This window comes from Simochromis diagramma, unplaced genomic scaffold (genome assembly GCF_900408965.1).
Source record: "Simochromis diagramma unplaced genomic scaffold, fSimDia1.1 OVJJ01000596.1, whole genome shotgun sequence".
Lineage (NCBI taxonomy): Eukaryota > Metazoa > Chordata > Actinopteri > Cichliformes > Cichlidae > Simochromis > Simochromis diagramma.
Window position 1 is genome coordinate 12723424 of NW_024387245.1, and position 26510 is coordinate 12749933.

General features: G+C 40.9%; 1 protein-coding gene across 3 annotated transcripts in view; it reads right to left on the reverse strand.

The window, feature by feature from the left end:
- kcnn2 (potassium calcium-activated channel subfamily N member 2) overlaps window positions 1–20150 on the reverse strand; it is a 28851-nt gene extending 8701 nt beyond the window's left edge. Inside the window, exons 1-7 of one of the 3 annotated variants that reach the window (XM_040000619.1) lie at window positions 18013–20150; window positions 17517–17612; window positions 3127–3545; window positions 2698–2839; window positions 2425–2535; window positions 2219–2346; window positions 398–406 (exon numbers count right to left, since the gene is read on the reverse strand). In XM_040000619.1, coding sequence (XP_039856553.1) covers window positions 398–406; window positions 2219–2346; window positions 2425–2535; window positions 2698–2839; window positions 3127–3545; window positions 17517–17612; window positions 18013–18792 — 1685 coding nt within the window. In that variant the 5' untranslated portion in view covers window positions 18793–20150. Of the gene's footprint in view, window positions 1–397; window positions 407–2218; window positions 2347–2424; window positions 2536–2697; window positions 2885–3126; window positions 3546–17516; window positions 17613–18012 lie in introns of all 3 variants that reach the window. The other 2 variants (XM_040000621.1, XM_040000620.1) reach the window with 2 other exon arrangements.
- Window positions 20151–26510: the final 6360 nt, after the last annotated feature.

Here is a 26510-nt window from a genome sequence, read left to right on the forward strand (position 1 = left end):
GATTAAAGATCAAAAATCTCATCACATCCATGCAGAAATGGAAAGAAAAACACCCTCCATCATTGATAATTGAAATTCACTTAAACTGCATCTGTGGGCGTGTATACAATGTGCAGCACATGTCTGTTCACTAACAAGGTGCCTGTACCGGTGATTTAAATCAGACAAAGAAAAATGTGATGCTGTGTGTTTCGTCAAACTGACATGCCAACTAAGAAAAACACACTTTTAGCAGGTGTGACTGGGTTGTGTGAAGCAAAGATTTTTGAGGGATGAATTTCACTTATCAAATGAGGGAGTGTAATTTTTTTTTTTTTGGTAGTTATTGGGTTCAAGGACAAGCTCTCGTTAGCATGCACACAACAGGTCTGTATCTACATGAGAGGCGAAGACTTACTTTCGAGCTCTATTGCATTGTGTCGACACAAACAGGAAAAACAAAAACAAAACAGGAACAAAAAGGAAACATGAAGTAGACAAATGAATTATTACAATATCAGATAAACATAGTCAGATGGCAAACTGTGTTTGCTCACGTCTGGCTGCTGAAACCCTCATCGCTACACTGTCACCTGTGAAGAGCAGCCACCGCTTCTCCTGACTTCCCTCATCTTGAAACCAGTTTGTCATTTCACCCTGCGTGGACCGTTTCTGGTGGTTGCAGCTGTTTTTGTTCTCTGAATCTAATTTAGCCTTTTCTGGTCCTATCAGAAAGACAGTGAATAAAAGCAATCTTCCTGTTAATGCCGGCAAACCAGAAGTGTCTGTTTAGCAACAACTTTTACCCCCCTCAACTAATAAGGATGTGTGAGCAAAGTTTTCTCACTGTCTTACAACTTTGACCAGTAGAGGAAGTCAAAGATTGCTGTAGGCCTATTAAAAGCCTCCACTTGTTAATCCACTTCCTATTCTATATTAATTGCACACCAGAGTTTGTCTATCACACCCTGCGATTAGGCTACAGGCCCTACTTAAAACTCTCCCACACGAACCCCGTGAACACTCTGCCTCATAACCGAGACCGAATCTCTCTAACACAAAGAATGTGACCGGGAGATGTTGATACCACGCTGAGTGGTCGTTCCAAGCACACAGAGCAACGTGACTTTTCCCAACTGAATCTGGTTCTTTATAGATTGCACTTTAGCTCTGAGCCATTTCCATTATTAGGCTGTCCAAGAGAACAGGAGGTGGACATGAGAAGCCGTCATCAATGCCGCGAATCACCTGAACCCAACAGCAAGGGCATAATGACTCGAAAAGCAGCAACAATGAGAGAAAGCTATTAAACTGCAAGTCTGGATGTGGGTTGCAGCAGCAGCAGACAGTTTGTGTATATTTGTGTTTCCCTACCTTCCCAATAAACATCCGAATGCCGTTAAAACTTAAATGTGTGTCCAAAAGATTCATGAGCAAAGCAAAGTTGCACACAGTAGACCACGAAGACTCATATATATGTGTGTGTGAATAAAACCACAGAAAGCAAAACAAACATACAAACAGAGGACATTTTTACTTGAGTATGAACAATATACCAGCGTATTTGCTATTATTTATTCTAATAAAGCGCCGAGGTGATTGCCAGTTAATGAAAGAAGCCTCAGTGTGGCTGTGCTGGTAAGCACTGTAAGCTGAAGGAAAACAACAGTGAGGTGAGGTTAAAATCAATACTGTTTTGGAGTGAGATAGCACTTTGGGGGTCCTTGGGGACCCACTAAAACACTAGCTGACAGGTGAATGTCTGAGCAAGTGCTAGAGGAGTAGAAACCGAAATGTGTCAGCCCTGAGGTCAGCCTGACATCTGACTCACAGCGAAGAAGACACACAAGAGTCAACCTGACAGCAAAAGGTGAAGAAATCGATATCATACTCCTGTGAATTCTGTAAAACCTGCATATTTTGAGGTAAAATGAACTTTACACAGAGTTTCTTTTTCATGATGCTAGTTTATGCCTTTTTAAAAACAGGTAAATGCTTTACAGGAATCTCCAATGAGTCATTGTGTATATATACATATATAACATTCAAACATCAGCAGAGGAAGTTGTGAAATCAGTCAAGTCAAAGCATGGTTATAAAAATACAAGATCCTCCAAATCTATGAGCACAAAGCTTTGCTACAGGTGTCAAACAATTCAGATTTCAGGTTTGTGTTGCTCTGGTGAATGAAATTGCTGAAGAAAAGTGGCGAGGTCAGGGTTAAGAGCACGGCACCTACTGGTGAATGGCTTGGAGAAATTTTCTCTGGTGCTTCCTGACTCTGGCGTGGTCCATCTTCCTCACCAGTTTAGTGTTCTTGTAGATGAGCCACGTCTCCCTGAGAACGTTCGCAGCTGTGTTTTTCACCTTAGGGTGCAAAAACAAAATTGCTTAAGACTGTAATGAAATAAAGCATCTATGACACCTTGCAGAGCTTTCACTTACTCTTTTTGTTAGCTGGGTGTCCATCATAAAATTGTGAACATGTTTTTCAGCTTTGGTTAATTCCAGTTTCTTTGCCACCACAGCCACCACCAAGGCAGTGCAGCCAGCGCCCTGGGAGCCAGAGAAAATATACAGCGTTCCTTTACTTGTCAATATTTTTCAGTCACGATAAATTAGCAGCAGATCGGCTGCTTTTACATAATTAATAAGAGTCTTTCAATAGTTTCACAAGCTGATAAAAAAACAAAAACAAAACAAGCATCATAATCTCACCATAATGCCAGTCAGGAGGCAGACTCCTTTCCCACAGTACGTATGTGGGACCATATCCCCATAACCAATGGTAAGAAACGTGATTGAGATCAACCACATGGCTCCAAGAAAGTTGCTGGTTATGTCCTGGTTATCATGGTACCTGTAATGAATAATAAATGTATCAGACTGACACACCTTCATGCACCTGAACAAACTGATGCTCACGACTGCTACTTATTTCTTTTTTAAAAAAAGAGGTTTTAGCGACTGTAATGCCTAAAATCCAACGTTTCAGGACTCTGCAGTTTCATAATCTTTTCTTACAGCTTGTGTTAATCCTTCTATCTTGATGCTCAGACAGAGAGTGAGTATTCTATCTATTTTTAAGCCTTATCTATGTTTCATGCTGAGCAGCGCGGCATAGCATGAGAAAACTGATCCAGGCACCTCTCGCAGGCTCTCACTGTCCATGCAGCGATTATCCATAGCGAGATGGTGAAGACCAGCAGCACAGTGCCGGGACAGATGGTCATGAGAGTCTTCATCACAAATCGCGTGTTAAAGTTAATCTTGTTGAGTGCACCGATGCTGCGGGACGAGGCATCGGTGAAGAGCTTGCTGTGCAGCAGCATGACGCGAGCGATGAGGTACAGGCGCAGGAACATGGGGATGGACAGGATGATGTCCACATCTGCATCCGTCTTGGATGCCACGTAGGAGTAGGCCAAGCGTGCCGTCCAGGTGAAGGTGTAGTTGCCTGGGATGGGGTGTATGGCGCACACCAGGATCTCCAGGCAGATGAAGAAGATGCGCTCGTATGTCATGGCTATCCTCCAGTCATCAGCTGCATTGTCCACCATAAATAGCTGCAAGGAGAGGGCACCATGAGGGTGATGAAGGGTAGAAAAAGCTATCAAACAAAAGGAAACAGCTGAAATTTTCATCATGTTGACACAGCACACTACAGGAAATCATTAAGCCCATTAAAGAGTAAACAGCAAATCGCCTCAAGCCATTAAATTACATTTTTTTAAAAAACAAACTGTGCTCAGAACAACATATGAAGGAAGTGTAGCCAAAGAAAAAGGAAAAGATTTCATGACAAGGGGAGGATGTTACAAGCGTTCAGATATTTACAGATATATACAACATCTAATGACCTCAGCATGGCTTTAATGTCATATCTGTGTTTGTGAGCGCACCACACCAGGTGTGTAAGTTTTAATGCCTTAAGGAACGTTTGTTGCTATTTTTCCCATTTCCTTAAATGCCAAAGGTCTTTGTAACAAAATAAGACTGGGGCCGGGTCATGTTTACCACTGTGTTGCATCACCCCCCCCCCTTTTTAACAACAATCTTAAAGCATTTGAGAACTAAAGCTTTGAAAGTCAAACGTTTCCCCATTTTTGCTTGATGTGGGATCTCAGCTGCTCAGCTGTTTGACTTCAACACAGACTCACTGTTGCGATGTGTGTAAAACATTGGAAACCTCTGAGAAAGACTTCTGGATGGCAATATGTTCCTCTAAAACCTGCGTATGCCATTCAGCATTAAAGACGCTTTTGAAAATGTGGAAACCTTTGGTTGTTCTGACCACAGCAGAGTTAGTTTCCACCCCAGTCCATCTTAAATGAGCTTGGGTTCAGAGAGGATTTGTGTGTTTATTTTCTTTGATCTGAAAGCATCTGAAAATGGGACTACTTATAAAAACGACTGCAATTCTTAAACAGTTAATGCAATACTTTTGTTACAGCCATCGATTTAAATCTGAAAGTCTGCACTTCACCCACATCTCAATTGCTTGATTTAAAATCCACTGTGGCAGTGGACAACTTTACTGTTGGTACAGTAAACGGTTATTTCAGCATCAAATTTAAAAAACAAAATAGTCCAAAGACTTCAGATGTTCACTTATGATTGTAAACCAGCTTTCTTTAAAGTTTTACCTTTTCAACAAAACCGAGACATTTAAAGATTGTAAGGGCAGTATGGACTTTTTAAAGCTACTTTGACGTGAAAACTAAATAATGTAAAAAGAAAAAGAAAGCCAGGAAACGGCAGACTCATCAATGCTGTATAAAACAGCTTCTGCATACAATAAATTATTGAAATTTCTGGAATAAATGACAATCCTTAGTGTAAAGCATCTTAGAGCCTATAGAATAAATTGTTCTGAAGATGACTGAAGATTTTGACTTCTTCATTAAAATGCATTAAAATAAAATATTATTACATCAGGCAATACATTAGCGGTGTGCAGTAAGCATTTTCAACTTCTAAGCAGTATACTAATGAGAACATCTGCCACCTCCACATTAGCATTAGGTGCTGATCGCCTGGCCACCCTGACCAGAAGGCTGGCTGTCTCACTGGGGACTTCAGTGTGAGTGGATTTCAACACCTCCCATCGCTCTTCTCCACCCTGTCCTCTGTCATATATACGCAGGAGCTTTCTCACATAGTCATTCCTGCTGATGTCCCTTCACTCCTCTTTATCACTTTCTACAGCTGTCTTCAACTCGTGTCCTCACACGACTGCCAATATCAGCTCCTTCACGGTCTCCACTTCTCACGCTAAAGGTTGTAAACAGGCGATCTCAATTTTATACCTGTTACTTTGTATTGTAAGGCTTGTAGGTAAAAAGCGCTCCAAACTGTATTCCTCTCTCTGACACCTCGCACTGGTATCCCTTCTCTAATGCGCCCGCTCTATCCACTCAATCACATCAAGGTCCTCCGCCTGTACAAGCTGTCACAAGTGGCAGGAGATTTTTCACAAAACGTTGTTGTCAGCAAATCCAATCGAGGTTTCCTGGCAGCTTTTTTTTTGCCATGAGAGCAGGCGCTTTTATGAAGGGGAAAAAAAGAAAAGAAAAACTGCACTATTACGTGTCGTCCGAAACCTCCCTAATGTACTCGGTAATAAATTATGGGGTGTCCACTGACTTCTCAGGCTTAACTATGATATACAGTACAATGATTTTGCTTACAGCCCTCTGAAACAACATCCTGCACAGTTCTGTTCATCTTTCAGCTCAGAAATGTACAAGAATTATTAAAGTAAGAGGAACATCTTCACAATTTGTCCTATTAATGTGTTCTATAATACTGAAGTATTTGTTTGCTTACTCAATGGTAAGAAATGAAAATCGAAAAATAACCCAGATATTTAATGGAAGGATTAGTTTCAGGTTATGTCGTAAGTCACAGAAAATGTATAGTTAAAAAAAAGTCATGATGCTCGCTGCAGAGTTTTTGTGCTGATCTTAATGCGAGAGAACAGCTGAAACACTGCAGTTACTGAGTCGGCAGAGCGTTAGCGAGTTTTTCTCTCCGTGCCATTCAGAAGCACTCGGTGATGCCGCTCTGTAACTTTATGTGGTCTGCAACTATGTCGTTGAGTTTCTATTGTTCTTAAATGCACATTTTGCAGGGGCAACATCTCACAAGCAGTCAGGTCATCTTAAACGTGTCAGTGATATAACTCGAGAGGTGGAGCCATCAAAAAACCCTTTTGAGTTCTCGCTTGGCTTGGCTCCCAGTTAAATCTGGAATTGAATTTAAAGTCCTTCTCTTCCCATACATGGTCTTGAATAATCAGGCCCCATTTTATCTTAAACACCTCGTATTAATGTATCATCCCAATAAAGCTCCTTACTCTCAGACCACTGGCTCACTTGTGGTCCCTAGGATAAAAGTAGAACGGGAGGCAGAGCTTTCAGCTTTCAGATGGCCGCCCCTCCCTGAGCCTGATTCTGCTGGAAGTTTCTTGCTGTAAAAAGGAAGTTTTTCCTTCCCACTGTTGCCAAGTGCTTGCTCATAGGGCGGTTCTCTGTATTATTGTAGGGTCTTTACCTATAAAGTGCCTTGAGGTGACCGTTGTTGTGATTTGGCAACATATAAATAAAACTGAATTGAACTGAATAGGAGTAAAAAGATTTTAAAGAAAATTAGATGACCATTTTTAGAATAATTCATCATTTGCAGCAGATAATATTAGTAAACATTGTATCTGAAGAAATCCCTACACACAAAGGACAACACTGAAAAACAAAACTGACTGGCAAAGAAAAAAACATGTTACAGAAATGCTGCTGCCTCCTCTGCTCGTGTAAGATGGACTGAGGTGAAGTGGAAAGCTGTCTGTGTTCTTATGTATCAAATTTTAAATTCATGCTTGAATTCACGCGCGCTGCTCTAACCAGGCTAAAGAGGAGAGGGACCGTTCGACTTGTTGTCTTGCTGTCAGGAAAGGCCTTATTTATTTGTGTAAGACAATGCCATAGCCCATTCTGCGCAGAGTACACAGCACGGCTCTGTTGCAAGAGAGTCAGGGTGAAAAACTGGCCTGTCTGCAGTTCAGACCTGTCGCCTATTGAAAACATTGGATTAATAGGCAAAAAAAAAAAGACAACAAGAAACAGCAAGGAGCATTTGATTTACAAAACTGCAGCAGCTGGTCTCCTCGATCCCCAAACATTTAAAGAGTGTGTTGTTAGAAACAGAGGAAAACCTGATCCTAACCTTTTTAAAATGTGTAGCTAGCATTAAAAATGTGGGTGTATTTTTCAAAAACAATTATATGCCTCCCTTTCAGCATCTATTACTTTGCCCTCGCACTTTTAATCATTTATATAGGGCTTATACGATTTGCAAATCAGTCTGTCTTAAACTTTATGACAAATCATATGGTCATAATTTTCCGGACACTCTGGAGGCATACATCATGACTCGGCAGTTTGCCAGCTACTCTCCATTTAATTTGGAATTTCTCATTATAGAAGCAAAAAGAAAACTGTCCCACTCCTGAAAGGCTAATGGGATCACTGACCTAGATTGTAATTTTAGCTGTGACATGTTACCTAAAATGGAATCGCTGAAATAGTCATGTTTCTCACATCTTAAATAAAACTCCCCATTCAAAGCGTTCATCTCAAGGACAAAGCCAGCGCGCAGAAATCAATAAGACTGCGCTACAGACGTGTATGAGTGCTCCACATGCTACAGTTCGACAGCTTCAAAGGCACTCCGAGACTACAGCTTCAGCTGCTTTAATGCAGAAACGGCACACTGCACGCTTATTATAGCTTCTGAGCCAAGAAATGTGCAGGAAATATCAGCTGTCAACAAGCCGGCACAGTACAACACCAGCCAACAACAACAGCAACAAGTCCCTGAATAAATGGTACAACAACCCCACGTAGCCTCTGCTGCTCATTTGTATTTATTCAGAAGCTACAATCAAAGTCCCCCGCCCTCCCCCAAACACAGAAAACATGTGAATTAAATTTTCAGCTGTGGTTGTTCCTATCAAATGAGCGACACTGAGCTCCTTTAACAAACTGACATCTGACAAAGAAGTGTGTAACTCTAACCACAGCTTGTCCTGTTCGGCTTTCCAGCTGAGTGTAATGTAGACATGGAAACACAAGCTGTGTCTCCACTCACACTGTGGTCTCTTACTTACAGAATTAGCTCTCTGAAAGAGGCTAAATCTATTGTTTGCACGCGGCACAAGCGACGTTTTATTTTACATTTTAAACAACAAACCGGTCGTGTCAAAAGCAGTTACAAAGTTTGTTACCTCCAAACAATGTAATTAAACATTTAGCAGGAGCTTGCATAAGGAAAGCCTACTTGGTGAGTAAAAGCAATTATGGTAATGGATGACCTGAAATACAATACTCATGGGGCTTTAACCGCACAGCATGAAATATTTCATACTCGCTGGAAAACCAGCAGTTATGACAGAGAGGCGGAAGAAACTGCATCTATGGATGAAAAATATTCAACTGTGAGGTTTATTTTTTTTAAAAAGAAAAAACTTATGTTAACAGTGTGAAAAACAAAAGCCCTGATGAGAAATAGAAGGTTAATTATTTACAGCACAGATGGTTTAAGTACTATAAAAACAGGCTATAAATATAATAATTTCAGTTACATCATAGTTACATTTTGAAATCATAGTTCATCATAGTTCAATATGAAACAATTAATAGAGTTTCAAAAAAACAAATGAGTCCACAAGTAAATTTTGTGGTGATCATTAAATTATTATTACATTTTTTATTTACATATAGACAATTACATAAATGAAAATTATAACCACAGAGACATGATTATTAAAAATATGTCCAACCTAACATGAGATTAAAATAAAGGCCTGTGACTTGAGAAACATACCTGAAAGTTTATTTTTAGGATAAAGAAGGTAAAAAGAATCTATTTAAAGCGGTAAGAGCGCCGCATCTTAACCTCGTACACAGTCGATCATTAAGATTTGAAGATGAAACAGAGGCACAGCTAGAATAGAAGAAATCATTTTTCTTTTCAAAAAAAATCTTGTGCATAGACTTTCTTTGTCATGCTCACTGTGTGGAAATATGACATTTAAATACGGTTAATCTTTTGTAAAAGTGGCAGAAACTTTATCAGGTGTCAATTAGCAACCTAGTTGCTAAAATCAACTTGTTTAATCTGCTCAAATGCTACACGTGTATGTTACTTAGCGTACACTTGTTAACCACTTTATTAGATACATCTGTTCAAATGCTCGTTAATGCAAATATTTCATCAGCCAATTGCATGGCTGCAGCTCAGTGCATTTAGGCTTATAGACAGGGTCAAGATGACCTGCTAGAGTCAAAACCGAACGTCAGAATGGGACTGCAAGAAGATTTATGTGACACTGAATGTGGCATTGTTATCGGTGCTAGATGGGTGATGAACAGGCAACAAAAACTCAAACAACTGCTTGTTACAACCAAGTGATGCAGAAGAGCATCTTTGAATGCACAACATGTGAAACCTTGAAGCAGATGTGCTACAGCAGCAGAAGATCACAATGGGTGCCACTCCAGCTGGGAAACTAAGGCTATAATTCGGCTCACCAAAAATGGATAACAGAAGCCTAAAAAAATGTTGTCTGGTGATGGTAGAGCCAGAAATTGGCATAAACAAGTTGAAAGTGTGCATCCATGCTGCCTTGTATCAGCAGTTCAGGTTGCCGATCATGTACTGGCTTGAGGGATGTTTTTTGACACACATTGGACCCCTTAGTAACAGCGCCGGTCTACCTGAGTATCTTGGTGACCGTGTCCATCCCTTAATGGCCATAGTGCGTGCACCCATCTTCTGATGCCTGCTTCCTACAGGATAAAGCTCCATATCACAAAACTCAAATCATCTCCTGATCATGGTTTCTTGCATATGACAGTGGCCTCATATGACCCACACAGTCACAATCTAATAAAGCACAAAGATGGGAATGTGGAGCTGAAAAATCAGCAGCAGCTGTGTGATGCTGTCATGTCACTATGGTTTAAAATCTCTGAGGAATAATTCCAGCACCTTGTTGAACCTGTACAATGAAGAATTAAAGACGTTCTAAATGTAAAGGGGGATCTAACCTGGCATTAGCACCTGGTACCTAATATAGTGGCCAGTGACATTTCTAATTAGCACACAGTACAGCTCAGAGTGATGGGAATGCCATTAAGTCTGCGAGGTTATAAACTAAAGGATCAGGTAAAAAAAAAAGAAGAAGACAAGACCTTAATGGCATTAGATTAAAAGCTAAGGAGTCACTAAATATATTTCAGTACATCCTGGGGGAAAGACAAACATGTGCACCTTATTCAGTGGCAATCCATCCAATAGTTGCCCAGACATATTATTTGAATGTGAACTGTGTGGTCACACAAGAAGACAAGTCTGGGGATCACACAAGAGATTAGGATTTATCCTTATCTGCTCAGTATGAATGCCTATAATAAAGTTTCATGGTCGTTCCTTTAATAGTAAAATGGCTAAAAATTTAGTCACAAAAATAATAGATGAAAAACAGGCCTTTAAGTTCTTACAATCTATATTTATCATATGGATATTGAAAGACACGTTTGTTTGTATCTATATATGTGTCCTAACCTTAACTGTGTGCCTTTATTCTAAAACAGCTCTCTCCAAAATCCCCACCTTACCTTAGGAAAAAAACCTAAAATCAGTTCAAGAGCACAGACGTTAATCCCCTGCAATGTACAACAGAGCCCAGGGAACAGGACGCCAGCCTGTTTCTAACTCGGGGCAAATCAAAGCATCAGCGGTTTCTCTTTGACATTCATCTTGTTTTCTGATGGACTTAAAATACAGTCTAATCACTCAGAGTGCATGCCCCTTTCCCATCATCGAAAAGGCTTCTTCATGTCAGTCTGAGAGACAGCACAGCCGAATATGTCTTGAGCTCATTCCCTGCCTGCCGATGTCCTGCGTCTGCACTGCGCAGCCCCGGAGGAGCTCACCTGCGCTGCTAGCTGGGTTGGTTACTGGTTTCACTACTCTCAATATAACTAATGGAGTGCAGCTCAATATTTAATCTGTGTAATGTGGAGATGGGAACATATATCTTGTCACTGAGAATGAAATCACTCAATCTCATTAGTGAATTAGGTTGAGAGGTTCATTCCAATTAGGCATTAATGCAATGCTTTATTTATGATATCAAAGTGAGCCACTAAGAGGCCAGTTTGCAGAATAAATCTGAAGCTTTCGCAAATTCTGTTTCCTTTCGCTTCCGAGATTAAGTCTCACATTTGCATGTGCAATTTTTCCATTCGAGCAAAGTGAAACATTTCTGAGCCAAAGTAAAAGCTCGTATAAATCTTTCTTTAAAGTGCTGTGGCTGCAGCCAAGTCGCCACACATTAATAATCTACATTCAGCTGCATGTTTGGAGTCACACACACACACACACACACACACACACACACACACACACACACACACACACACACACACACACACACACACACACACACACACACAAAGAGAGCAATTTCATAAATAATCTTCAGGATCCTCAACTCTATGGGTGGTTTGGTATCTCTGCCCTTGAAAGGCAGTACGTTCAGTGAAAACATTGAGGTCACCAGCCAGTGGTGGTTATCTGACTCCAGTCTGGAGTCTCAGGTAGAGGACAGATTTCACTGTGAGAAATGTAGAGCGTCTCCTGCAGTTACACCATATCTCTGACACATACGCAGCACCCAGGGGCAATCTGCAGAGCACAGCCAAGTTTGGCTTTGGCAGAATTTTGCTGGCACAGTTTGGGTGACGCGTTGTTGTTTTATCTTTTCCGCTGAACCGAAAAATGTAATATTGCGCGACTGTGAAACATCAGCGCAGACCCTTATCGCAAAAGTACACATCAAAGACAAAAAAAACCAACCCAGCCCCCAAAGCATTTTGCATTAGTTTAAGAGAACTCAGCAGAACTGTCATCACAAGGTAGAGTGACACAGCAGTGGCCTTAACACAACACTTTGATGTGAGAAGAAGAGGGAAACTTGCAAAATGTCAGTTTGTGTTCGCTTAGAAAAACAGAGAGAACTCATCAACCACCTCAGCAGCTTGCAGCTCATATCAGACTCTGACAAGGACAAGTCAAAGTTAGGAAAGAGCTACACACTCAATGCAGCTGTGTTAACTTCCACAACACAGCTGCATTGCCTAACTAAGAAGTCTAAAAATTACTCATCTGGAAATATTAAGGAGACGTATAATAAGATTCATGCTTCCGGCTCTTTATCAAAGCTGGTGTGTAGAGGGAGGAATACATATAATTTTCCTTGTGGACACTAAAAACAAAAAAACAAAACTAAGGACAAATCTTTTTCTTTTTTTTTAAGCACACTCAGCTCAGTAGGTCACTCTTCACTGCCAATGCAGCACAGCAGTTGTATCCCTAAACAAATGACAGCCTGTGTCCGACCTCTCTCCTGCCTGCTCAGAGTGACCTTTTTTTGAGTTTTCAGTCACTCTGCGCAGAACAAACTTTGTGTTGTGGAAATCAGAGAGCGCAGACTTTACCGAGCTTGACAAGTAAATCAGTTTTAAGGGGCTAGAAGTGGTGGGGAAACCATTTCATCACCCTGACTTATGCCTCTACATCTGACAGGCATCTGTGAGTACACATGGATGTGCATGCATAATCTACTTCACTGCAGGAACAACATTTCCCACATGGCAAAGTGCACTTTAGAAACAGCAATTCATATTGCAACATTGCAAACACATTAGGCTCTCGTAGAGGCGTAAAAATGAAGCGCGGGGGATGTGGATGGGGAGGGCGTGTTAAACCTAAGAACATTGCATAAAACCGAATAACACAACAGCTGACAGAGTGCTGATGCAGTAATGCTAAATAAGGATTCAGTCGATGGGTGGGTTTGTGTTTTGGTGGGCGCGGTGGTTTTCAAACTTTTTCTCCAGGGGACGTCATTTGCAGATAGAAAATAAAAATATTTGGGTTGGTGAAGCTCTACATGGGAAATCTATCATTTAAAGCGATTCGTTTCTGAACTCAGGCTCTAATGTCAAATATTTGGAGTAGCCAGCCCTCATTTCTTTACATTTTGTTAGGAAAAGGGGAAATAGATGCAGAAATTGTCTAAACAAATATAGAAATAGAGCTTGAACTCTTTTAGACAAGCTTTCTCATAATTACTTTTGTCTTCAAGAATAGTTTCCAGGCTTCTTGTTAAAGCGCTGCTTTGGATGCTGACATGGCAGAGCCTCCACTGTGTTTACAAAAGGCTGTAGACACTCTTTGCATCAGACCTGTTGCCACTGAGACTATTTCTGATGAGTCTTCAGTGAACTGTACATGAGTAAACTGGAGTGTCAGATGCATCTTTCAGGTCCTGCGTCAGGTCTTTGTTGGATTTTTTTTCCAATTTGTCAAGGACACAACTTCCAGAGCTGTAGAGAGTTTTTTTTAGGCCTGCCACTTCTTGTTTTGTCCTCCACTGCCCTGTTTCCTCAAAATTTTAAAGACACGCTCCACAGCATGCTGAGTTATGCCAAGTTTTCGATTAATATCTCTTTAGGAATCACCTTTTGTTACAAAAATCCTATTTTAAGTCTGCCAAACTGGTTCAGCTAAAGAAACGGGAACAAAGGATGAGCTTTTGTGACAGGCTGCTAGCAACAAAGTGTCTAACAACTCAATTCAATATTCATTCTTTGCTAAGTTGTGTGTTATGTGTAGACACAACACCGGCTGATCCTTGAGTTCGTTGTTTTTTAATACTTGAATGATTCATGCAGTAGGTAAAAATATTCCTCTGAAAATGGGCAATGTCCAAAGAAAATCTTTAAAACACCTCCATCCTGGAGAGCTATTGTTCAAGAGCACTTTAAAAAATTACACATCTTGTTCCTTGGAAAGAAAATATGAAGCAATTGTTGTTGGCTTTTGCATTGTAGTGCACATTTACATTGACTTCATTCATGGGAAAATACTGTACTTTTTGCTTTGCTACACTTACTACTTGGCGGCCTTTATGTGAGGTAAACAAAACATGGTCAAAGACAGAATGATTCAACTATCAGAAAGTTAGTTGGCAACTGATTCCTCTTTAGGTTTAGACTATTTGATAAAACACGAGTTTTTAGATGTTACGTTGTTCATTTCTTTGCAGCGAAAGCTTCTACTTCTGATATTTTAGGTAAACTTCCTAATCACATTTATAGATACATAAGAAACACTTTCAGTAGCTTTACTTTCAGCTGAGCTTTTAAAATGATTGACTTTATATGATTTTGTACTTTGTTGTTAATACTTGTAGCATCTGATAACCTCTTTGCCACTGCCAGATTTCCCTGTGTGAATTTACGAATCACTGAAAATTTAATAGTCAGTAGCCGTATTCTTCCACCTGTTAAAGTAATGTTTCTGACTTTGGAGAAGCTTTTCTCAAAAGAGTTTCCAAAACTGCCAGTTAAGGAGATAATCAAGTTAAAAATTAAATGCCAAATTAAAAATCAAGAACCCCCCCCCAAAAAAAATTCTCTTGTTTCAGCTCGTCAGTTTTTGGAAGCATTGTACAAAATCTCTGGATTTAATAATGGAAAAAAGGCTAATTCAGCACCAATAAACGATACCAGATTATTTAGCGATATAGTGAAGACTTAATGATATAAAATCTGAAGTAACATGATGTCACGTAGAAAAATGCGCATTTAAATCCATCCATCTCCATCAATCCTAACTGCAAAGACATTAAAGTCCAGGTGAAACTGGACATACACACTGAACATATCACCAGTGCATCACATGACTAACATCTACACCCAAACCAGTTTAGAATCACCAGTTAACCTAACATGCATGCCTTTGGACATTTGCACTCAGCACAGTGCCTGCAGATGACCAGGTTCAATATCAAACCTTCTTGAAGTGAAGTGAATGTGCTAACTGTTGTATCACCCCAATTTAATCATCTATCAAAATATTGGCAATGGTAAAATTTGCATTGGACAAGTTTATGTCGTTCCTAATGCACCCGACGTAGCACCTCACTGCTAATAAAAAAGTCAACCTTCAATCAGGATTTTCAATTTGGGGCATTACACCTTCATTTAGTCCTGATATTTAAATGTTTAAGGATTCAATCTGGAGTCTGTTTCAGTTTATCTTCCTTAAACCAAAAATAAACCGAAAGAAAACAATCAGTTTGTTTTTTTCACAAGTGTATTGAGTAGCAGGCAGCACACGGACAGAGAAAATCAGAAAGAAAAACACATTTTATCAGCTCTCTCCGGTCTCTCTCTGTTCTGTGTGCTTGTTTGTACTTGCGTTTACCATCAGCGAGACAGATTCAGAATTAATTCAGCTGTCTACACATGTGCATGTGTACGTTTTTGAAGGCACATATGTCAATCTGCAGGAACCAAAAAAGCCACAACTGGCACAAAAAACAGCAACAACTGACACAAAAGAGCCTCAGGCAAGGAGGGATGGGAGCAGCTGTGAGGGTGGATGTTGAAGTATAACAGTGTGAACTGGATTTAAATAGTGAGACAAAGTCAGTTCCAGGGACTGGTTACTCCCAAAGGGAATGTGATGAATTAGAGGACAGACCTTCTAATCAACTTGTATATTTACAGAGCAGGTCTAGTGAGTAAGACTGCGGTGACTTGATAATGTTTTCTGACTCATCAAAGTGTTCCAGCTTCTACTTCAGTCAGCGTGAATATGTGGCGAATTGCAATAATCAGCTGTGAAGAAACAACTGCCTTAATAAAGTTTTCTAGGTCAACAAAGGAGGAAATGTCTTTTATAGCAAAAAGAGAGCTATGTGGGGTGAAAAATGTTGTGGATATTGACGTGACTGTCAGAGGGGACTTGATCAAAGATGTCTGAGCAGCCTGCCTGTGTGTTAAATATGCATCTGCTGACAATTAAAGGAATGGAAAGAAGGCCTTGCTTTAGAGCTAAAATAATCACTTGAGCTCAGGAAACAGCGGTTCCTCAGAGTCATTTTAAGCAGAGAAACGAGATTTAAACTTCTTGAATCCATGTTTATAATATACAGATGTGTTGCTGTAACATTGCAGCAAGGATATATATATACATAAAAGTAGTCTCAGCAAACTGGTTTCCTGTGAATGGGAACAATAACCGCGTGGCTGATGCAGGACTAATTTGATACCTCTACCTAAATAGAAACATGCTGTGTACAAAGAATGTCTCTTTGCATCAAAACTAAATTGTTACACCGGTCGGCAGCTGCATAAGCAAATGGTGAAAAAAAGCTCTGTTTATGGATTTATTTATTTGCTCTGTATTTTAGCAGAAATATCCAATGGCCAAAAAAAAAAAGAGGAAGAAGAAGAAAAAAAATGGGTTTGATACTTTCATACCAACGTATGATTTTCTTTCTAATTTATACACAGCTCCTGGGAACCATCTGCAGGGGAAATGAAACAGCTTCTGTTGTACGGTGAAATATGATAATGATGCCTTTCTACCATCTCTTATGAAGAAAGGTTTACAATGAGAGATCTCAAGGCAGTGACACATTTTACTGTTGGGCTATTTTAATGACTGATCCTCTCATGGGGTTTGTAGCTGCTAAATATACCAACAAAGCTGATGAAGATTCTGTTTGCCAGATGCAAGAGGTAAGAAGTGATGTTTTATCAAAGTGTAATGCACTATTTCATAAACAAAATGAGGCTACGTCTTGAGTTTGAGACTAAATAGACTGGCAACAAAGTGAAGAAATAAGGTCAGATGAAAACAGCTGGATCAGCTTTTACAGTTCAGCTGAAGGCATTTTTAAAATCACCCTCTTGTGCAAAGGTAAGAAACTCCATTAACATGATTAAACATGGCGTTGTTTAGTATTTGAGAAAATGCTTGGGTGGTGTTTCTTTTAAGGTGAAGCTTTTCCCATTTAGGTGAATTTAAAAAGAAAGAGACAGAAACACATCAGGCACATGGAAGCCGTCTGGCATGCAACGGAGGCGCATGCTGCAGGAAGTGAAAATTTGTGGCAAAGACACGAGTACTGAAGCACAGTAATGCAACAATGCGCCGAGGCATGGTCATAAAACTGTCATGTTGGAGCATCTCAGGCTAATAATCATTCATCCACTCAACCCTGCGAGGAGTTCCTTAATCTTCCCAATATCTATAATGAACTGTTAATGCGGCTTCAATAGCTGATGATTAGGCCTACAACAGCACCAGTGCAACAACCTCTCCCATCATTTACACACTCACAGGGCTGCAGAAAGTCTTTGATTCTTTGAAAGAAAAAAAAGATGGCAAAGAAACAAGCACACATTTCACACGTTTCACAATGTTCATGCATTAAATGCACAAAATACTTAAATCTGACACTAAATGAGCAGCAATGACTTTAAAATCAACCTGTAACAGTGTAAAAGAAGGGAAAAAAGTGTGCAGAAATACAGCAGATTAGACATAAAACTGATAAAATATTCTTTGATTAAAACAAAAAACAAAAAAACAACAGAGTGCATCAGCATTACCTGTATCTCCCTTGCATGGTAGATGATAATCAGCCCCAGGAGAATGATTGTAGAAAGGCTTATCAGGCATTTTAGAGCTAATGAATATAGGGATTCCTGCAAAAGAGCAAGGACAGTAAAGTCAAAGAAGACACAACAACATGACAGAAGATCTTGTCTTACATGCTGGAGTAACTCCTACTAATGTGCCAAAATAAATAAATAAGTAAGTAAAAACTGCACGATTTAGCTTTTTAGGACACAGTGCAACAAATTCTAACATTGCAGCTTCTTCTCCCATTCATTTTTTTGGAGGTGATGGTGGTGGGGGGTCCCCTTCATGGCTGGACAGCTGTGGGCCTTTTGGCCTGCGTGCCTGGGACCTGCCTGAGAACACTTTATCCTACCACAAGTTGTTTAACGTTAAAAACACTTGTTTCGTGAGTCACATGTCCCCTAAATCAACTCTAGCCTACATGGGACTGCGAGGCACGGACTTTGAGTGGGCTATACGCACCTTTCCATACGCTCCCCATGAGAGTTCAGTCTCTATAACCATAACAACGATCCCAAACATCCCAAAGATTAAAGCATAGTCGCTGAGCCGTTTCCTTTTCTCAAACAAGGCCCTCCTGTGCCCCAGCTTCTCCCCAATGTTCTGGTTCTTCTTTTTACCCGATTTGGCCCCGCTGTGGCTGCAGCCTCCCCCTCCGTCTCCCGATGCGTAAGGCATCAGGGTGCTTGAATTATTCTCCGGCTTGGATACTAAAGTGTCCGACGCATCTGCGGCGGAGATGGGCTGCAAAGGCTGGGACTCGGAATCAAACTCGTGTATGTTTCTGCGGGACGAGCTCAAGTTGCTCAGCGGCCGCATTACGCCGCCGTTGTATCTGCAGCTGCTCATGGCTATTTCATTGTAGGAGTTACTGTCTTTGTGGCTGCTGCCCAGGCTGCCCCGCTGCCTATCGCGGCAATGCTGCTGCTGCTGCTGCTGATGGTGAGGATGATGATGTCTGGATGAACTACCATGACTAGAAGGTGTGAACTCGCAGACGCTGTACTGGCAGCCTTGCCTCGAAGACGTTTCCGAAGGTGCCCTTAAAGTTCCCACAGTGGCCGGCGACGTCCCGCGAAAGACGAGGCTTTTTCTCGCATCACAGGTGCAATTATTGCAGGTGCAGCATTGGTCGTGCTGCTTGCCGAGGCGATCCTCGCGTCCGCAGTAGTGCTGGTACTTACAGTGCTGGAGCTGCTGCTCTGGGAAGAAATCGTTCTGCAGCTGTAATGGGGTTTCCATGTCAGTGCTGCTTTTTAAAGCAGCGACCAGGCGCCACAGAGCCCCCGACAAAGGGCGTCACGGTCCTTACGGGAGGACAGAGCTGCTGCATGAATAGATCCATTTCGGCTCCGGTAGATGTGTGAGAGGAGCCTCCGATTGGGCAGAGGGAACCAAAACAACTGTCTCGACGTCATGAAAAGGTTGCAACCACAGGAACTGAAGCCCAGCCTCGTTTCATTCTCATCAATATAAGCGAGTGAATTGTTGCTTCCCCCCACCTGCACTGTCACACCTTTACAAAGACACACAGGGAAAACTTACTCAAGGTGTGTGTTTTTTATTTCTCATTATTTCTATTGATTTGTGAAACATCCCTTGATCAGTGCAGCTCTGCTTTGCTGAGACACCGCCACTCCCACAGGTGCATTTTAGCTTTTGCCCCCAACAACACATCAGCACCTCCTATTAAGAAAACCCGGACTGATTTCCAATTTCTTACTTGAGAGGAAACACAAGTAGCTCGCTGTCACCCGTGATTTACAACAAGGTGCTGATTTCATTCAGCTCATTGGCCGTTGAGCGCGTGACGCCTTCGCGAGCAACGGCCCTCTGTCTCCGCAGCCAGATTGATGTGAGCGCTGGTGGCTGCCTTATTAATGGAGTCCAAGAGTTATATCACCCCAAGGAAATACAACCAACTGCCCGAGATTGAGCAGCTGTGGCATAAAACAAAGACCGAAACCTAATCATCCAGACATCGCGGCGCAACAGCAGCAGCAGCAAATTTAGTCACAGGGCCGTTTGGCGCTATTGGAGTTATGTTGTTGTGTTTACGGTGGGATTTGAGTGCGAGCTGCGCAGTTTGATTGCTCGGAATGATTTCTTTGCTTCATCTGCAGTGAAGTCGTAAAGTTGCCCTTCTATGCAATATGTACATTAAGCATAAAACGTAGATCCAGAAACAACAAAACAGCTCCAAACGGGCGCAAAAGTTTGAACTGCACGAGAGTGCGTGGTAAAGTATTAAAGTGCACGTGTTTTCCTGCAGTTATCTAAGTGGAGCTGTTTACTGGAGCTCACAGACAAAAAATTTGAGTCTTCAAAGTCAGAAACTTCGACTCCGTGGACTGCTCCACTCGCCCATTGATCACTACCAACCCCTCAATAAAACAATCCTTCAGCACAGGATCGCAATGCGCACTTACTCCTGATTGGCTGATGCACACGCCACGTGACATCTCTCGCCTTCACGAGCCGGAAGCTTCTTCTTCCCTCTCTCTCTCTCTCTCTCTCTCTCTCTCTCTGTGAAGTCCGGTGAATGAGAGCCGTGCTCGTTAATTCAAGCCACAAATCGCACGCGATCTATGGGAGTCTATGGACTTTTTTCTGTAAGGCAGATAAAACAGCCTTCATTGAAACAGAATGGTCATTTCTTCCCCCCACTTTAAATAGAAAGCATTGTCAGATATCTTAGCCTTCGTTTCTCTGCAAAACGGGCAGAGCATTTTAGTCCTTAAAAGCATTTTGAGCGGTGTTTTGAAATTACACCGTAAGAACAGCAACACGTTTGTCCTCTTAGGTAATTTAAAAATATGTTTATTTTACAATGTCATAACACTCTATTTTTGTAATAAGACAAAAAAGAGAAGCTCTAATTGTAAGGGAATTCCAGGTGTTAGGAAAAAACCCACAAAATCCAGAACAATCACATGCACAATAATATTTGGGGCGACCATGGCTCAGGGGGTTGGGAAGCGTATCTGTAACCGGAAGGTCGCCGGTTCGATCCCCGGGCTCTCTGTCCTGGTCGTTGTGTCCTTGGGCAAGACACTTTACCCTACTGCCTACTGGTGTTGGCCAGAGGGGCCGATGGCGCGATATGTCAGTCTGTCCCAGGGCAGCTGTGGCTACAACTGTAGCTTGCCTCCACCAGTGTGTGTGAATGTGAGAGTGAATCAATAGTGGCATTGTAAAGCGCTTTGGGTGCCTTGAAAAGCGCTATATAAATCCAATCCATTATTAATATGGGAAAAACAGGAAGTTATAAAATCAGATATTCTCGGTAATTTATATTTAGTTAAAATAGTATTTTAAAACTGCTAAAGTCTGGCTAACCCACCCAGGTACAGATTTATGATCGAGTTACTCACTTCAGAGGAACTAATTATTGCGCCTTCTAGTGGTTGCACAGAAGGGGACAGAGAGATTTCAGTGGACAAGGAGACAGGAAGCACATATTCTAATGAGATGCTGGCAGCTGTGATGGTGTACATTTTATTCTTTCAAAATGGCGTGCACCAAACAAGGAAGAATAAACATGAATGTGAATTCCAAGCTAGAGAATAAACCCAGATAAATCGTTTTATATTCATGCCTTTTTGCTCTTTTGCTTTCTCCTGTTGAATAATGTAGATCCAGTTATATGAAAACCAAAGTGTTTCACAGGACCGTATGGAGTTCCATGGAAAACTTTGGGTCTTTGTGGAATAACATAACTTGAAATAATGGTTTTCGTTTGACTTTGTCAGTCTGTCACATCGTTAGGGATGAATTTGGGTCCACTCTTCTCTACAGCATTGCTTCTGTTCATTGAGATTTATGGGCTTTATCTATGCACAGCTCTCTTAAGATCCAGCTGCAGCATTTCAGTCAGTCACCTTTGACTATAGAATACTTGATATAAAGAAGATTTCATAGTCAACTCAATGTCTGCAAGGCGTCCAGGTGCTGATATGTGCTAATATAGTGTATTTGGTTTTCTCCAAATATGGTGTTGTGCATTGTTGCCAAACATCTCCATTTTGGTCCCATCTGTCCACAGGACATTGCTCCAGATGTTCTGTGGTTTGTTCAGATGCAACATTGCAAACCTGAGCCTTGCTGTCATGCTCTTATTAGACATGGAAGACGTTTTCTTGGCAATCCTTCCAAACAAGACACAGTTGTTCAGCTTTTTTCAGAACTTTACCTTTAACATTTAACACATTAACTGAAGCCTGTAGAGTTCGAGATATAACATTTTGCAGTTTCTCTGAACATTGCATGATCTGACTTTGGAGTGAATTTGTTAGGACATCAACTTCTGCACAGAGTGTGACATTGTGTTTACACACAGTTGAATGCTCCAGAGCAGCAAACCGCCAAAACCGATGCTTTTTCAGAGGTGCTCACATTTGCTGATGATCAATTAACCAAGTACCTTTGATTAGCAGCACCTGGCTGCTACTTACCCTCTTAATTAGAAACAGTAATGGAGTACTTAGTTTTTTACAGGACTACATGGAGTCATGTGAAAAAGTTCCTTTTCCACATGACTGAATATATGGGACTTTACATTTACAATCTAAAAGTATGCTATCTCTGTTCATTCAGGCTTAAACTGTACTGTAATTAAGAGAACGTGTGTAGCTTTGGTTCCGTCGACAGGAATGTGTGTTGAAATTTCCAGGATTAGATTCATGAGTTTTGCACCAGAGTTATGTCTGTCCTCCTTTGTGCCATTTCTCCATTCTTGCCTCTGATGTACCTTGAAAGAGAAACATAATGCTTCCTTACACAATTACAGAGTCAGCACAAGTTTGCTCTGCAACTCCATGTGTTTATCTACTGGACTGTGTTTTGATCATACTGACAAGTAGGTTAGGAAAAAGTGAGGAGAGAAGCAAGCTGCAAAGTTAACAGCCTGCTTAGTCAACAGTATAGTTTGCTCCTTCCTTTCAAAGCACATCTGACGGAGTCGTGCACCTGAACCCAGTGTCACCAAAACAGATTCCCGAACATCTTTATTTAGATTCTTTGGTGACAAAACAGTATTAAAATTGCTCAAGGTGATACTGCCTTCAATATAATCTCTTAAGCCCAGTCATGTCCAACATGTACAAATACGAGTGTCTGCTCTTAATGTTTTTTATTTTTATTTTTAAATAACCATTTAATATTAATTAATGTTTAAATGCATATTTCTTATGTAAAATGACAAATAAGTCTTATAATTGTTATTATCATTTGGTCTTATAATGGGCGGTATCCTGCTGTTGTCCATCTGCACATAAATGATTCGTATTTCAATGTAAATGTGCGTACGCAATTATTTACATTATGATTTTGTAGATGGATAGATAAAGAAGGGAAAGTACTTTCTTGAGGCATTTCAAGATCAATGTCACCCGCCTCCATTGTGCTGGGAATGAATTAAACATGATTTATTTAGCTGTGAGTCATATGGACACTGGATACCTGACTTGAGTGAGAAGCTTTAACTCCAGCATCAGTTTGCATCTGTTTTCACTACAATTCCTCCTCTAATGTCGCTGATACCTGATTACGGAGGGCTTTTAGGTGCGTCACACCTGACAGAAGAGCCATTTGTGTTGACACGCAGATTTACTGGCAATCTGATTTAAGTGGCACCTTCAAGGGCATGATGGTGTGTCATGGAACCTGGGATTTTGACTCTCGGTTTCAAGCTTATTTCCATGAGGAAGAGTGATATAGTGCTGCTGTGCTGATTCATCTGTAAATGTGTCACTTGTAATCTGGAGAATGGGCAGCAGCCATGCATGCATTGGCAGAAATTTGCAGCCTAATTAGTCTGTCTGACTTTCGTGTGTTTTATGGCAAGAAGACTGAAGATGAATGTGAAACACAAAGTGAGGAGTGAGGTTTCTGACTGCGGCATGTGGCATCAAGAAATGAAGATTTAGTAGTAAAACACAAAGGCATATTTTACGTATCTGAACATAATTAACATCAGTACTTGCAAAATCCTTTTATTAAACTTGCTTTGTTTTCATCGGTCTCTTTCCTGCCACTGGAGATTAGAAAATGTATCCACTGTGAGTGGCACTTTGAGGACAACCCTGACAAGCTCAGCATGTTTTTTTCTTCAAATTATGTGTGTGTGTGTGTCTGTCTGACAACCTGAAAGTACCACTCTTTGTCATTTTGTACAAATTATGGATCCAGAAATGCAGCATCGCTTGAGTACATAATAGGACACTGCTTTGAGCACAGCAACTTAAATGAGGGGTTATCTGAAAGTCTGACGTCAGCTGTGCCTTTCCCCTTTACTGTTCTTTGATCATTTCTATAACCCCACCTACAAATAACAAAAGAAAACTTCTCTGGAATAATAATTCTGTATTAAGCCTGGAGAGTCTAATTCTGGGCAGTATGGTGGTGTAGCACTTAGTACTCTTACCTCTCAGCAAGAAGATGCTGGGTTTGGAGGTTCTCAGCCTTTCTGTGTGGCGTTTGCATGTTCTCCCACAGACATGTTGGACAGAGATGGTTGTGTGTCATTTAGAGTGTTGGCGGTGCAGCACCTGGGTCCACAAGTCGAAAAGTCCTTTTCCACTAGCACCTACTCGCCTCGACTCAGCTGACATGGCTCAACTTGACACATCTCAGTTTCTGATGTTTTCCATTACAATTGAGCACCGGACGGGCACATGAGCATTAGAACCGGACCACAGAGCAATGGAAGTGTGAGGAACCAAGCAACCAAAGCAAAGAGGACACAGGCAAAAAAGTATCTTCAAAAAGGGTTTTCTTTATTTTAACCCTCAAAAAGTCCAAAATTAACAACATTCAAAAACATACTTAGCAGGCCCGTAGAAGAGGTCAACTAAATATAACTCTACAAAAAGTAATTTCCAGAAACTTAAACAAAACAAAGTGAGACACAACTTAACTCACAAACTGACTTAATTACAAAGACGCATGAGGGTAGCTTTTATAATGATTTGGCCAAACCATTTACACACAATAGGGGGGAAAACAAAAACACACTAATATTAACTAAGCACAGAATAACCTAACTAAACCTAAAACACCCCTGCTCCTGGTAAGCCCATGGTTGGTCCTGCTGAGCAGGCATTTTGTTCCCAGAGTCCTCAGCCTTTTTGCCCAGACAGGAAACAGCCACCGCCCAAACCCAGGTAACTCAAAGAAAGAGAAACATAATTAATATAACAAAACATTTTAGAAAAACCACATGATGCTACTATGTGCGCGCCTCGTAATATCAGTGTTAGGTTTAACCAAATGATTAACAGTGTTGGGGAGTAACGGAATACATGTACCGCCGTTACATACAAAATATGAGTAACTGTATTCCGTTCCAGTTACCGTTTAAAAAGGTGGTATTTAGAATACAGTTACTTTGTTGAAATAAATGGATTACACGGCGGTACTTCCCTGTTTCATATTGTGGCGGGTCAGGACTGTTTGGGTTTTGTTTGACAGCTGTGATGTTCTGTTGTTCCAGGCTGCAGCGTTACGGTTGCCATGGTTACAGGGTGACGCTCTCTCTCTGCGTGTTTCCTGGGTGAGAGAGCGCCTTTCTGTTGTTGTTGTGCTAAGCTAATAGGCAGAATGCTACAGGATGTAGCCTCATGGGCAGTGTAGTCCGTGCTGCAGGGAGAATGGACTGCCATACCCGTTATGTGTCTGTGAGCGAGGGAGGGAGAAAAAGGAAAAGTACGAGCTGTCATCGAGCAAAAACGGGAGCTGGAAGCATGTAAATATAATAATAACCACTGCAGCCAAGAAGAGTGTCTGACGAGCCCAGTTGTAAGCAGAGATGGGCCCGTTACTGTAATCTGATTACTTTTTTCAAGTAACGAGTAAAGTAAGGGATTACTATTGCAAAAACGGTAATTAGATTACCGTTACTTTCCCGTAGGAACGCTGCGTTACTGCGTTACTAAAACCGTGATTTTTTTGCGAGAATGTCTCACGACAGTGACGTAAGCGAGTGCGCCGTTAGTGACAACAGCTGTGTGCAGATCAACAATGGATCACATATCGAGTGCGGGAGAGAGTATGAGCGTGCAGCGTTTAAAGCGTGGAAGTACTGACCTTACTTTGAGTTTGATTCCATAAAAAGTGACAAAAACATTAGCGTCCATCGTGCGTGGGAAGAAAACTTCTTTTTACAGCGAAAAAAACCCCTAAACTTCCAAGCAAGCGCCGAGTGCGCTATGACGTAATGGGAAATTCACAGAGAAACTCGAGGATTCTTCCATTGACCGCGGCACACCTGCACCAGGGTAAACCTCCGCCTACCGCAGTTCTGCTTTACAGGTGAAAATAGAGCAACAGGACCGCTGAGTCTTTGACTTTATTTATTTTCTGCTGTGTTTTACTTGCATCTATTTGAAAGAGTGAGTGTAAACACAAAAAATATTTTATTTTATGTGCTGGAATGTGTAGAAAATAGGTTTAAATGTTAAACTAATTTATTCAAGTCAGAGAATGTTGCTTATAGTTTAATTTTTACTTGATGCATAAAGTTAAAAGATTAAAACTGATAAAACAAGTTAAAAAAAGAGACTTTTCCATTTGATTACATTTTGTATGATGGATTATGCAGAAAAAGTAGAATTGGGCTGAAAGATCTATCGCTTTATCACCTATTCAGGTTGTAAATCGTGTTTTTAAAAAGTAACTAAGTAATTAATTACTTTTGAAAATAAGTAATCAGTAAAGTAACGGGATTACTTTTTTGGAGAAGTAATCAGTAATTAGTTACTGATTACTTTTTTCAAGTAACTTGACCAACACTGGTTGTAAGTAAGCTATTAAGACTCGACTGTACACCGTGTTCGTGTTTTCCTCCAAAAACAATAAGTTCCGTTGGAGCAGCCTTTCAACTCCTCTCTCTGTCTCTCGCTAGCAAAGTTGACCCACACAACAAAGTAAAGCTATTTTTCGGCTACGAGCCCGACACAGAA